The following is a 12,551-nucleotide window of genomic DNA, read 5'->3' as shown; positions in this document are numbered from 1 at the left end:
TATTTACATGTAGTACCATAATGAAACGTGTAGCACCTATTTTGTACTACAGTGAAACTACGGGCATCTTGTGGCTGATCTGAAGTAACGTTTCAGTGGTATTTCATAATACATTAGTTTTTTGAACCAATAATTGAGCAATGCAATGTTTTGAACATTGGATAGTCTGTTACAAGTGATGATCGTTTGGACTTTTCTGTCTAGAGTTTTGAGAAATGACATCAAGGTTCTGAAATTAGCAGTAAAAAACTGTAATTATAGGCCACTAATAATAATAATAATAATAATAACAAACATCTTTATTACATTGGAATCCATCCCCCTGTTGAATTGTGTGTGCGTGCGTGGGTGTGTGTGTGTGTGTGTGTGCGTGTGTGTGTGCGTGTGTGTGTGTGTGTGTGTGCGTGCGTGGGTGCGTGTGTGTGTGCATGCGTGTGTGTGTGCGTGTGTGTGTGTGTGTGTGTGCGTGCGTGGGTGTGTGTGTGTGTGCGTGTGTGTGTGTGTGTGTGTGTGTGCGTGCGTGCGTGCGTATGTGTGTGTGTGTTCGTGCATGCCGTGCGTGCCGTGTGTGCGTTTGTGTGTTGGTGCGTGTGTGTGTGTGCGTGCGTGTGTGTGTGTGTGTGTGGCCGTGCGTGTGTGTGTGCGTGTGATATTTGCTGCCATTTAAAAGGACGAGGCGGCCAATGGTGTTTCATTGTCGTGATGATCTCTGTACATTGGCAGGATGGATAAGACATCACACTGCAACAGCTCTGACATCACCGAGAGCGGAGCCAATAAGAACCCGGTCCGATCAGAATGCATCTCGAGCCAGCCGACAGCCAATGGGACGCTCCCGCATCACAACCCAGGTGAGACAGAAACACAGAAACGGCACGAAAAGTGGCGTGTATGTTTACGCAAAGTCACGATGCCACGTTGGCTCGTCAGTGGTCGGTGAAGAGAAACTGGTGGCGAGCCCACTGGCGTGCAGTACTGGGAAACAACGCCTATATGGACACCCACCATACACATATTTGGCAGAGGGGTTTAGGGGTCTTTTCCTTAAGAAAATGTGATGTTTTTTAATAAACAAATTAAGCAACATGCCCATTATTACCATCATATCTGTGTCTAAATCTTTGGAAAAGCTAGAGCAGATAATAAATAAATAACCCTCCTGTTGTCTTCGTGTCCAAATGTCTATATCAGAAATATGGGTTTCTTTTTAACCAAATTACCCCAAAATAACACGGATGGTTCCCTACAACGCTCTTGGCAAGTACAATTACTGATCACTATATTATCATTACATTTTGAGTGTTTTCTTCAATTTATAGCATTTGAAAAAAATGTAAACGGTTGGTAAACAGTATTCTGACTCAACTCTGACATCCACCAGTCTGTGATTATCCATCAACATACATTCCTCTAACACAGTGGTTCCCAACCTGTGGTCCGGGGGCCCCTCAGGGGGGGCGGCAAAGATCAAAGGGGGGGGGGGGCGCAAGTCTTTATCTGGTTTGAGGTTGAGGTAAAAAAGAAATATTTGCACATGTTAAAGAAATATGATAATACACTAGAATATATAACGTATAGGCCTACAAACGTCTGTATGAAAACTACATATTTCAGCTATATCAGCTTTTCTTAGACATGAGTGGGGGGGGGGGGGGGGGCAAAGGAAAAAAGGTTGGGAACCACTGCTCTAACATGAGTCAAAACAAACATGCAAACATAATTTCTGCTTTTTTGACTTAAAATTCTTTAACCTGATGAAGACCCTGATGAAGAAATGTTGTATTTTTTTTAAATAAATGATTGCTGGCGTAATGGTCAGCTTATGATCATATCCTGCGCACCTGCTCGACAAAAGAGGTGTGCAAAAAAGCTTTCTTACGTATAATTTCCGTCTTTAATTAGAGGTTTATTGACCATGACTTCTAAAAATAAGTGTAACAGTAGTGGTAATAAGTTGAGAGGTGTGTATACAGTACTGGTCGTAGTGGACAAAAGCGTCAACAGTCAAAAAAACTGTCAGGGTTTTGGTATTGTTCTGTCTTATTGTGGTAGTCTTGTTTTTCTGTTATGTTCTGTTTCCTGTTTTTATTTTGTAGTCTGTCTTGTCTAGCTTTCTTCCTGTCTTTGTTTGTTTCCCGCCTTTTTGATTGTTGTTTCCCGCCTTTTTGATTGTTGTTTCCCGCCTTTTTGATTGTTCTGCCCGACCCTGATTTGTTTCACCTGTTGTGTCACCTGTCCAGTGTTAGTCCTCGTTACCTGGTGTATTTAGTTCCTGTTCTGTCCTTGTCTCTTGTCGGATCGTTGTATTTTTTCGCGTGCTGTTTCTGTATGTCGGCTTCCGTGTTTTCGTTGGTTTCCTGCCTGGCTACCTTCCGGCGGACATTTTGTGTAAGACTGTTTTTGTTTTAATAAATTACTTCTAAACTGCATTTGGGTCCAAGCCTCGTCACACACTTGACAGATCGTGACAAAAAAGGGACAAAAAAATGGACAACTGACATAAAACGTTAAAAAAAGTGTCAAAAGAAGTGTTCATTTTCTATTTTGACCTGAGAGGACAACAAGTGAACGAAGTCTAAAGAAGTCCAACTACAACCAATACATCTGAGAAAAGTCTTTTAGTTAGTGAGATGCTTTTTTGGCATTTTTTTGGCACATTTTTGCTGCATTTCACATTCATTTTGCATCGCTGCTGCCAAAAAAATGGCTTGCGTGCTGCACTTTTATTATAGTTTTATTATATTATTCATAGGATATCATATGAACCCGTCCATGAGAATATGTTGATCTGCGTTGCCATGTTGGGGTGACTGACGCCATGTCACGTGACACATCTGCATCCACATCCTGTCTGAACCAGAGGAGGATGCTGTGACACCACTTCCTGTTCCAGGACGCCTCTGTGGGACACACGCTGGCTGTTTACCCTGAAGACTTCCTCCCAGCCTGTCGTCGTCATTCAAACAGGATAACATTAAGAATCATTGTCAGGTTGGGTTAAAGGCACAAAGCAGCGTGTTGAAAAACATTGTTTATAATAACTGGGTGCATTATTGTCTATTTTTTTTAATCGGCAGTTCATCTTTATCACTTCAAAACAAACAGAAAAGTCATGAGCACTTTTAATGACCTCATGTTCTTCTGCAGGGCTGGAAAGTAACGTAGGCTACATTTACATCGCTACGTATTATTGGTTTAAAACAAATGTCTTCTGCTACGTTTCCCTCTCTCATTCCCCCTGCTCTGGGGTCCCCCGTCCCCCCCCCTCTCATTCCCCCTGCTCTGGGGTCCCCCCCTCTCATTCCCCCTGCTCTGGCGTCCCCCGTCCCCCCCCTCTCTCTCATTCCCCTTGCTCTGGCGTCCCCCGCCCCCCCCTCTCTCATTCCCCCTGCTCTGGCGTCCCCCGTCCCCCCCCTCTCTCATTCCCCCTGCTCTGGCGTCCCCCCCCTCTCTCATTCCCCCTGCTCTGGCATTTCCCCCCTCTCATTCCCCCTGCTCTGGCGTCCCCCGTCCCCCCCTCTCTCATTCCCCCCTGCTCTGGCGTCCCCCGTCCCCCCCTCTCTCATTCCCCCCTGCTCCCCCCTGCTCTGGCGTTTCCCCCCCTCATTCCCCCTGCTCTGGCGTTTCCCCCCCTCTCATTCCCCTCTGCTCTGGCGTCCCCCGTCCCCCCCCTCTCTCATTCCCCCCTGCTCTGGCGTCCCCCGTCCCCCCCTCTCATTCCCCCTGCTCTGGCGTCCCCCCCTCTCATTCCCCCCTGCTCTGGCATTTCCCCCCTCTCATTCCCCCCTGCTCTGGCGTCCCCCGTCCCCCCCTCTCATTCCCCCCTGCTCTGGCGTCCCCCGTCCCCCCTCTCTCATTCCCCCCTGCTCCCCCTGCTCTGCGTTTCCCCCCTCATTCCCCCCTGCTCTGGCGTTTCCCCCCCTCTCATTCCCTCTGCTCTGGCGTCCCCCGTCCCCCCCCTCTCATTCCCCCCCTGCTCTGGCGTTTTCCCCCCCTGCTCTGGCGTCCCCCCGTCCCCCCCCTCTCATTCCCCCTGCTCTGGCATTTCCCCCCTCTCAATCCCCCCTGCTCTGGTGTTCCCCCCCTCTCATTCCCCCCTGCTCTGGCGTCCCCCCCCTCATCCCCCTGCTCTGGTGTTTCCGAGCCCCTTGAACCTAAACCAGGATGTTGAGATATTTTGGTTTGGGCGTGTTAGTTTAAACAGATTAGTTCTTCTACTGGAGCTAAAAACCCGTGTGTGCACGGAGATCACTTTTGACTCAAAACCCCCCCGCTTAAAAACCAAACTGTAGCGATGTAACTGTAGCCGAAGTACTGTCGTCTCATTAAAGCTGCAGTAAACAGTTTATTTCCAGAGTCTCAACCCTCACCTGAGCTCACCTGACTCCAAGATGGCTACATCTTGTTTTTTTTTCTTACGTTTTCAGACCCTCTTCCTGTGGAGGAGGCTCCGCCCCCACTCTCTGATAGGTCGGTGGACGGTGACAGCAGTGATGACTCGGTAACGGACAGCTCCTCCACCAATGACCTCTCTCGCCTCCTGCCCTTCCAGCCCGCCTCTGCACTCCGAAAACAGAAAGGTAGCTGTTGATTAGAGAGGGGAAGTCCCGCCCCTTCCTGTGGACCGCCACGGTACCTTATTTTGGAAAACAAAAATATGTACGTTAACAGTGCGAGACAAATGTTTTAATCCCGTTTGACTTGAGCTGTGAATTACACACATGATGAAGACAACACAAAGGTAAGACCGTTACAATCTCAAGTCATCAGCTCACACGGGGCAACAAGCTCACGTTAATAAGCTGTTTCTGCCCACTTTCCCCACACACACACTGAGCTCTTGGAGTCGCAGCACAACAAATGTCTTATCTCGCCTATGTGACCAAGCCCGACCCGAAACCCATTTCTAAATATCTGTCCGAACCCAGCCCGGCCCGTCGGGTACCGTCGGGTCCCGACGGGCTCGGGTCGGGTATCCATCCTGTAGTTCACTACCAGATATATTTTTTCCAAAATAAGGTCCCATCATGGTCCATAGGAAGGGGTGGGTATTCACTTCTCTGTACCTGAATCTGACATGTCACCTCTGTGTGTCAGGTGTGGACAGCTCATCGGTGTCGCCTCCTCCCGTCTGTACTCCTCCACCTTCCTCCTTCACCTCTCCTCCTCCGTCTCCTCCTCCGTCTCGGGGGTCCGCCTGTAACAGACACAACTGCAGCCTTCCTCCTCATCATCATCATCATCATCGCCATCATCAGCGTCGGCACAGCACCAATCAGAAGCGTCTGTCCTCCACTAGAAGCCACGCCTTGGTTAAGACGGACGCCCACCACATTAAGGAGGTCGCTGGAGACGGTGAGCCAATCAGGTTTGATCTCTGATGATGCAGAGTTTGCTGAAAGGAAAATCAAAAGGTTTTCTAAGTTCAGACATAGTTATAAATGCCCACCGCCCTCCACACACACGGCCATTTTCACATGAAGGGGGTCGTGGGCGGGCGGATAGAGAGGCAGGCGGGCGGATAGAGAGGCGGGCGGGCGGGCGGATAGAGAGGCGGGCGGGCGGGCGGATAGAGAGGCGGGCGGGCGGGCGGATAGAGAGGCAGGCGGACAGACAGACAGACAGACGGACGGACAGACGGACAGACGGACGGACGGGCGGACACAGACTGGCGGATAGAGAGGCAGGCAGGCAGACACAGACAGGCGGATAGAGAGGCAGGCAGGCAGACACAGACAGGCGGATAGAGAGGCAGGCAGGCAGACACAGACAGGCGGATAGAGAGGCAGGCAGGCAGACACAGACAGGCGGATAGAGAGGCAGGCAGGCAGACACAGACAGGCGGATAGAGAGGCAGGCAGGCAGACACAGACAGGTGGATAGAGAGGCAGGCAGGCAGACACAGACAGGCGGATAGAGAGGCAGGCAGACACAGACAGGCGGATAGAGAGGCAGGCAGGCAGGCAGGCAGACACACAGGCGGATAGAGAGGCAGGCAGGCAGGCAGACACACAGGCGGATAGAGAGGCAGGCAGGCAGGCAGACACACAGGCGGATAGAGAGGCAGGCAGGCAGACACAGACAGGCGGATAGAGAGACAGGCAGGGGGACAGAGAAACGGACAGACAAACAGTATTTCAGTCTGACAGAAAGCAGAAAACTGAACACACTCCCATCTCTCTGTTTATCTGCCGAACACTTGGAGGTCCTGAGGTCTGCTTATCTCTGACACACACACACACACACACACCCCCACCCCTCCCCTCCCAGCATCAGTTGGTCTGGACACAATGATAGCCGTCCTCGCCCGTCTGTCTGATAGTCTCTGTGTAACGCTGACTGACTGCTGGGAGCACCTCACATTTATATCGCCACTAGAAAGGAAGCGCAAAGCTATAGCTAGCTAACATAATCAATCTGCCTCTGTACCAAAATCTCTTCACCCCTCACCTAAAGTGATTTAGCAAATAAGATTTTTCTACTTTTTATTGTGTATGGATCAACGACGGTACAATTCCAGGATAATTGCCTCACATCCGTTCTTTCCTTCCTTTATTGGGATCCCCAGTAGCTGCTTACGATGTAGCAGCTACTCTTCCTGGGGTCCACATAAAAACAACTAATACATAAAAATACCAAACATACAATTGTGTATATGCATTTAAAACAATATATCGAGCAAGTAAAATAATATCACTGTGTTCATGTTTCGTAAATTAGTGTCAAATACAATAACCTCACATTACAGCATCAGTCAGATTTTTTTCGCTTGACTAGATACTGTCTCTGTCTCCAGACTGTTGCGTTCACTGTCTCCTGGCCTGCCTGTTCTGCGAGATGCTGTCCATGTGTTCGGCTCTGGGGGAGTGTCTGGTGTGTGGAGTGGGCGGGGCCTGCTGTTGCGAGTCTGCGGCTGGTTGCTGCTGCGTGGAGGCGGCGGGGGAGGTGGCCTGTACGGAGGAAGCGTGTCAGGCCGTGTTGGATTGTGGGATACTGGAGGACTGCTGCGGCTCGTCCGACTGCCTGGAGGTCTGTCTGGAGTGCTGCTCCATCTGCTTCCCCTCGTAGAGCGGCCAATCGGAGACGGACTACAAGATGATGTCAAGAGTATTGACTTTTTCGCTGGAGACTATACTGCTTCATCCTGGAAAAACGGCCCATGGGCGTGCTGGTCTTACAGGGAGGTGTGTTCAGGTGCATTCTGGGCGTGCTGGTCTTACAGGGAGGTGTGTTCAGGTGCATTCTGGGTGTGATGGTCTTACAGGGAGGTGTGTTCAGGTGCATTCTGGGTGTGCTGGTCTTACAGGGAGGTGTGTTCAGGTGCATTCTGGGTGTGATGGTCTTACAGGGAGGTGTGTTCAGGTGCATTCTGGGCGTGCTGGTCTTACAGGGAGGTGTGTTCAGGTGCATTCTGGGGGGGTCCTAACTGTTCAGATGCACCAATCAGGGCCGGGGGGTGTCTAACTGCGTGTCAATCACTGCTCATGAGTCCTGGATCTTCACAATCCTACCTACAGCACCTTTTAAACATTCTTCACAGCGTTCAACGAGATTGTTTTCTGTAATATTCATGTAGTTGTTCAGATACCTGTCTCTTTGTTGGACCCACGTTCGGTGCCAACACTGGGAGCAGTGTTTCCTGTTTAAGAGTTGACTTCCTGTCACAGAGCTGCGTTTTTTTTTCTAAACATTTTAGACACCTAAAAAAAAAAACTGTGGCTCTGAATTAACTTTTTTAACCCTTGTGTTGTCTTCTCAGTCGACCATGTTGTAACTTTTTGTTTTTCTGGGTCAAAATGGTTCAACATTTTGGTCGTCTTTTTCGACATTTTTTTCGAAGTTTCCATTAATATTTTTCTGTGCTTTTTTGACGGTTTTTTAATCTTTTTTGAAGATTATTCTGACATTTTTGTCACTTTTACGGACATTTTTGAAGATTATTCTGACATTTTTGTTACTTTCCGATGTTTTTGTCACTTAACTTTTTTTCAACGTTGTTATTTTTTCTTTACATGCTATGAAATTAAATAAAACACCTAAATTCAATGAAAGTAGTGGCCTGATCATTTATTTAACTTGTGAGGAGCGTTGTATGGAACCATCCATGTTATTTTGTTTTAAAATTAGGTTGAAAGAAACCCAAATTTCTCATCGTCATTGACAATGAGGGAAACCTCAATGCCCTTCGAGTATAAATAAAGGTTAAATAAAAAAAATATAGAAACTTTTTGAAAATGGGTTTTGACCCAAGGACAACTTGAGTTAAAAGACCAAAGTCACACAAACACAACGTAACAAACTAACCGGTGGAGGCAGCCAACCCGTTCTCACTCCGAACTCGTAAAATAAGGACGTTTGGACAGTGGCTGTCAGGGTCGGATGTGACGAAAAAGGCGTCTTTCAGCGTGTTTGTGTAACACACCGGGGAGAGCAGCAGTTAGAGGATTTAGAGAGGAGTATGTAAGGGAGACTGTCGCTGTAAGGAGGTTGGTTGGGGGGGTGGATGGGTCAAACACAGGACTTTCACCCAGGAGAGCAGGGTTCACGTCACGCTTGCTATAGTCGTTTTTTTTCTTTCCTCCCGCGTGTCACAGAACCGTACGCCCACCCACGACCTTTTCCTTAACGTAACTGTTAAAAGGGACGGCAATAGTCCCGACCAAGCGTGTTTACTTATAGCTCTAAAGGGACGTCAATAGTCCCGACCAAGAGCGTTTACTTATAGCGCTAAAGGGACGTCAATAGTCCCGACCAAGCACGTTTACTTATAGCTCTAAAGGGACGTCAATAGTCCCGACCAAGCGCGTTTACTTATAGCGCTAAAGGGACGGCAATAGTCCCGACCAAGCACGTTTACTTATAGCGCTAAAGGGACGGCAATAGTCCCGACCAAGCGCGTTTACTTATAGCGCTAAAGGGACGACAATAGTCCCGACCAAGCAAATATTAAACCAAAACTCAAATAAGAAAAGGTAGGACTAGGTGACCAAAGTCAGTCTTGTCTGTTACTGTCTGGGCCGTGTGGACTGGCAGTTGGTTTTATGAACTTTCTAAAGACGACCAACTGACAATTGCCAACAACACACAGCGAAACACCAAGCAAATTTCGGCCAGACCGCAACAGAACAGCGGCTGCTGGGCAGCTAGCAGAGAGGGTTGAAGCTACGTAGCATAGGTAGCTAGCAGGTAGTTTGCTAGCAAGCTATCGTTATTGTAGCTTGTGGAATCTGTGTTGATACGAGCGCCAATGTTCGCCAACAAAACATGTAATCAAACAAATACACAAGTAGCCTAGCTAGCTGCCTGGCTAGGCTTACAATGAAATCCAATGATCCAATCGCTGTATGGAAACCTACCGTTAGAGTTTTTGGGTATTTGTTGGAACAGTGTGCAAGCTCCTTTAAACTGATATAGATGTTTTAGGCCTTTCTCATGAACCATTCGTTCATATCATGGGCGATTTTAGATCCTTTTTAGGGGGGGCTCCAATCTTTAAATACATTAGTTAGTTTGCAAACGTGTCTGTTAAGGCCCTGACACACCGACCAGACGGCCGTTACACACCAACCAGACGGCCGTTACACACCAACCAGACGGCCGTTACACACCGACCAGACGGCCGTTACACACCCACCAGACGGCCGTTACACACCAACCAGACGGCCGACCGTCGGCAGGAAAGGCGGTCGGACTGATCAGTGTCCCCGAGTTGGTCCAAAAAGTTCCTCAGAACACCGAAGAGACGAGACGTAATACGTCTCCATAACAGCAGGCGGCGCTAATCTGTGTTGTCGCCCAAAAATGAAAACCTGCAGCTGATTGGACGAACGCGTCACGTGGGTCTGGCTGCTCCCGCAATCTCATATTAGACTAAAATAGTTAACCGAAAACGTGTTTCTGAAAACATTTGAAGAGAGAAACAGGCCGTGCAGCTGCTGAATCTTCATTTCAGATCAACAAAGGTCAGTTTGAAAGATGTTCGTCAGATTTTGAAAGACTTTAGTCACGCTCATCCCGCTCCCTGTTTCCGGGTGAATCCCGACTGCCCTGTCTCTGACTGAGCATGTCTGGTCGGCCAAAATGAAGCCGACGGCTCCTCCGACGGACGACGGCACGGACACACCGAACAGACTCGAGTCACCGACCTCGCCAGACTGTCCAACGGCCGATTATCGGCCCGCTGTGCAGCTGCTTTTAGTGACAGAGGACAAACGATTACAGGTTCAAAGGGCTTGAAACAGGTGTAATATCCCGTGTGTCTGTCTCCGATGCTACGCACCTGTAACCCCGTCAAGGAAAAGGTTAACAGAAACGTAGTGTTGGCCAATCAGAGGTGGCTGTGCCTTTGGCTGAGTCTCTATCTGATCGGTCAGAGGGAGAGCAGGAGACGGTTGTGTAGTTTAACGTTGGTCATTTCATGGAGCAGATTAGAACCCACATTAAAACGTATAAGCAACTCAAATTGCTGAATATTAGACCGTTGGGTCAAATTGGTCGTTATTACTGAGACTTATAAAATGTCAAGTTTAGTTCCTGCTGGAGCTGCTACCCCCCGCGACCCGATACCGGATAAGCGGACGAAGATGGATGGATGGAGGTTTAGGTCCATCATAATGTCAGAAAACGTTACAGCTGACGTTGTTGTTCAGTAGCTCAGAGATTATCGGCTAATGAAAGCACTGATTTAGCAGTGTGTGGAGCACCGTGTCACATTCGACCCTGAAGGTCTCATCCTAGAATCAGTTCATATAGCGACAGAACTGTAACGTTTGAGTCATAAAACAGCGCTTTCAAGCCAGGGGAAAACATAAGACTTTCACCCAGGACACACGTGTTCTCCAACATCCACCCAATGCGGTCCACAGCGCTCTTAGACCAGTCCTTCCAGAAACATGAGGAGTTTTTTTGTGATTGTTTTGGGCTAAAATCCTTAATTATGCGTCATGTTTTCTTAAACAATGTGATGGAATATGAGGGATATTTATGTGATGAAATGGCGGGAACTTGCAGAAACAGCTTTTAGATGACGTTCACGTCGCGTAATTACATCACTTCATAACGTTCTCATGGCAACAGGGGAAACGGCTGCTCTTGTGTGAAGTAAACACAACATTTTTCACCTTTCTGCTAAGATATACGGGACTTCTTTGCAACGAAAATGTGGGGATTATGACATCATGCAAGCCCCGCGTATTTTGCGCGGAAAACGGCAATTTCTGCGGCGAAAGTGCCCCCCCCCCCCGCATAAAATATGCAGACTTTAGCTGATTATGCGTAGAGTTATGAGATCGCATGATCACGTTTTTCTGGAGGGACTGTTGAACAGCAGCAGTTGATGTGATGCATACAGCAGAAAATACGTGGAATACATACAAAGTACAGTGCTACTTTTTCGTAGCTTTAGAGCTCAGCAGTGACCACCCAGCTCTGTCTCCTGATGTGTTTTTCCCCATTCAATTGATCATCGAAAATTGCTGATATCTAGATTTTTAAGTCTGTAACCATGACAACCAGCTACGAGATGAATAGTGAGCGTAACACGTTTGATTCGGCGTAAAAAAAAAAACATTTAGAAAACGTCAAAAAAGGCCAAAGGTCCGAGACCGTGTCCAGAAACTATCAGAGACTTCAACGGTAGAAGCTCGCGCTAGCCGTTCGCGGTGTCGCGGGTACGGTAAACGTTTCTATGGTAACAGCGAGTTGGACCAATCAGAGACGTTGCTGTTACGCTTAGGATTGTGGGTAGTGTAGTTTTTCTCCATAAGATTGCTGATGAAACGTGTTTTTCTTAAAACAAGGTTGATTTCATACGGACTTCTAGCTTCTACAACCACGTAGATATTATGGGATGGTTTAGACATTATGGGATGGTTTAGACATTATGGATGATTTAGACATTATGGGATGGTTTAGACATTATGGGATGGTTTAGACATTATGGGATGGTTTAGATGGTTTTAAATCCTTATGGAGAAATGAATGGGATTTTACCTTCTGGAGTCGGCTGTGGGCGGGACTGTTGAGGTCTATATGTACGACTGGTTCATGAGAACAGCCTGCAACAACAACAACAACAACAACAACACCCCCAAAAACATCCAAACTGTCCTTTTAAAGTGAGAGTAAGTTGTTGCTTTATTAAAGGTGTTAAATCATCTTGACTCATGTTTTAGTGAAGCTTTAATGACGTAAAAGATGTGTACTTTTATTATAAAGCGTTAGAAACTAAACTTGAGGTGTCTATGAAATAAATGCAGTTCTGTGTCGTGTGACAGAGAGGATGATGGGATATTTTGTGTTTCTCTGCAGCAGAAATAAAGTGAACTTTCAGACTCATGTTTCTGTGTCTGTGACGGACAGCTCAGGAGGGGGGGCGGGCTCGGGCGGGACAGGAAGTGTGTGTGTTTGCTGAAGCGGCATGCCAGGACGTCCAAACAGGAAACAGGATATCACTGAAATGACAACGCCACCTGACCTCTGACACCCCTGGCCGTCCGACATCAAAGACACACACACACGCCCATTGGTTCCTGTTGAAGACTTAAATAATA

General features: G+C 47.8%; 1 protein-coding gene and 1 long non-coding RNA gene across 4 annotated transcripts; one reads left to right on the top strand and one right to left on the bottom strand.

Annotated features, from left to right (window-relative positions):
- The first annotated feature begins 702 nt into the window (after positions 1 to 702).
- On the top strand, positions 703 to 12,332 carry LOC144520422 (uncharacterized). The gene is made up of 4 exons (XM_078254117.1): positions 703 to 851; positions 4,428 to 4,580; positions 5,098 to 5,355; positions 6,797 to 12,332. The coding sequence occupies exons 1-4, from the start codon at positions 725 to 727 to the stop codon at positions 7,066 to 7,068; spliced, it is 810 nt and encodes a 269-aa protein (XP_078110243.1). The 5' UTR covers positions 703 to 724; the 3' UTR covers positions 7,069 to 12,332.
- On the bottom strand, positions 1,870 to 5,153 carry LOC144520423 (uncharacterized). Of its 3 annotated transcripts, none has more exons than XR_013502219.1 (3): positions 5,067 to 5,153; positions 4,371 to 4,636; positions 1,870 to 2,946 (listed from the first exon to the last, which is right to left on the bottom strand). It is a non-coding gene; the product is annotated as an uncharacterized LOC144520423 (long non-coding RNA). The 3 variants fall into 3 exon arrangements; XR_013502217.1 differs by having other exon boundaries at positions 4,381 to 4,636; XR_013502218.1 differs by having other exon boundaries at positions 4,420 to 4,636.
- Positions 12,333 to 12,551: the final 219 nt, after the last annotated feature.

The sequence above is a fragment of the Sander vitreus genome, chromosome 7 (assembly GCF_031162955.1).
Source record: "Sander vitreus isolate 19-12246 chromosome 7, sanVit1, whole genome shotgun sequence".
NCBI lineage: Eukaryota > Metazoa > Chordata > Actinopteri > Perciformes > Percidae > Sander > Sander vitreus.
Note: the sequence above shows the minus strand (reverse complement) of the source record. Positions and strands in the feature narration are given on the sequence as shown.

Excerpts from the sequence above, each read along its gene's own strand:
- LOC144520422 (XM_078254117.1), top strand. The coding sequence starts at position 725 with ATGGATAAGACATCACACTGCAACAGCTCTGACATCACCGAGAGCGGA. Across the intron at positions 852-4,427 it reads GCTCCCGCATCACAACCCAG|ACCCTCTTCCTGTGGAGGAG; the intron begins GTGAGACAGAAA and ends TTACGTTTTCAG. Across the intron at positions 4,581-5,097 it reads TGCACTCCGAAAACAGAAAG|GTGTGGACAGCTCATCGGTG; the intron begins GTAGCTGTTGAT and ends TCTGTGTGTCAG.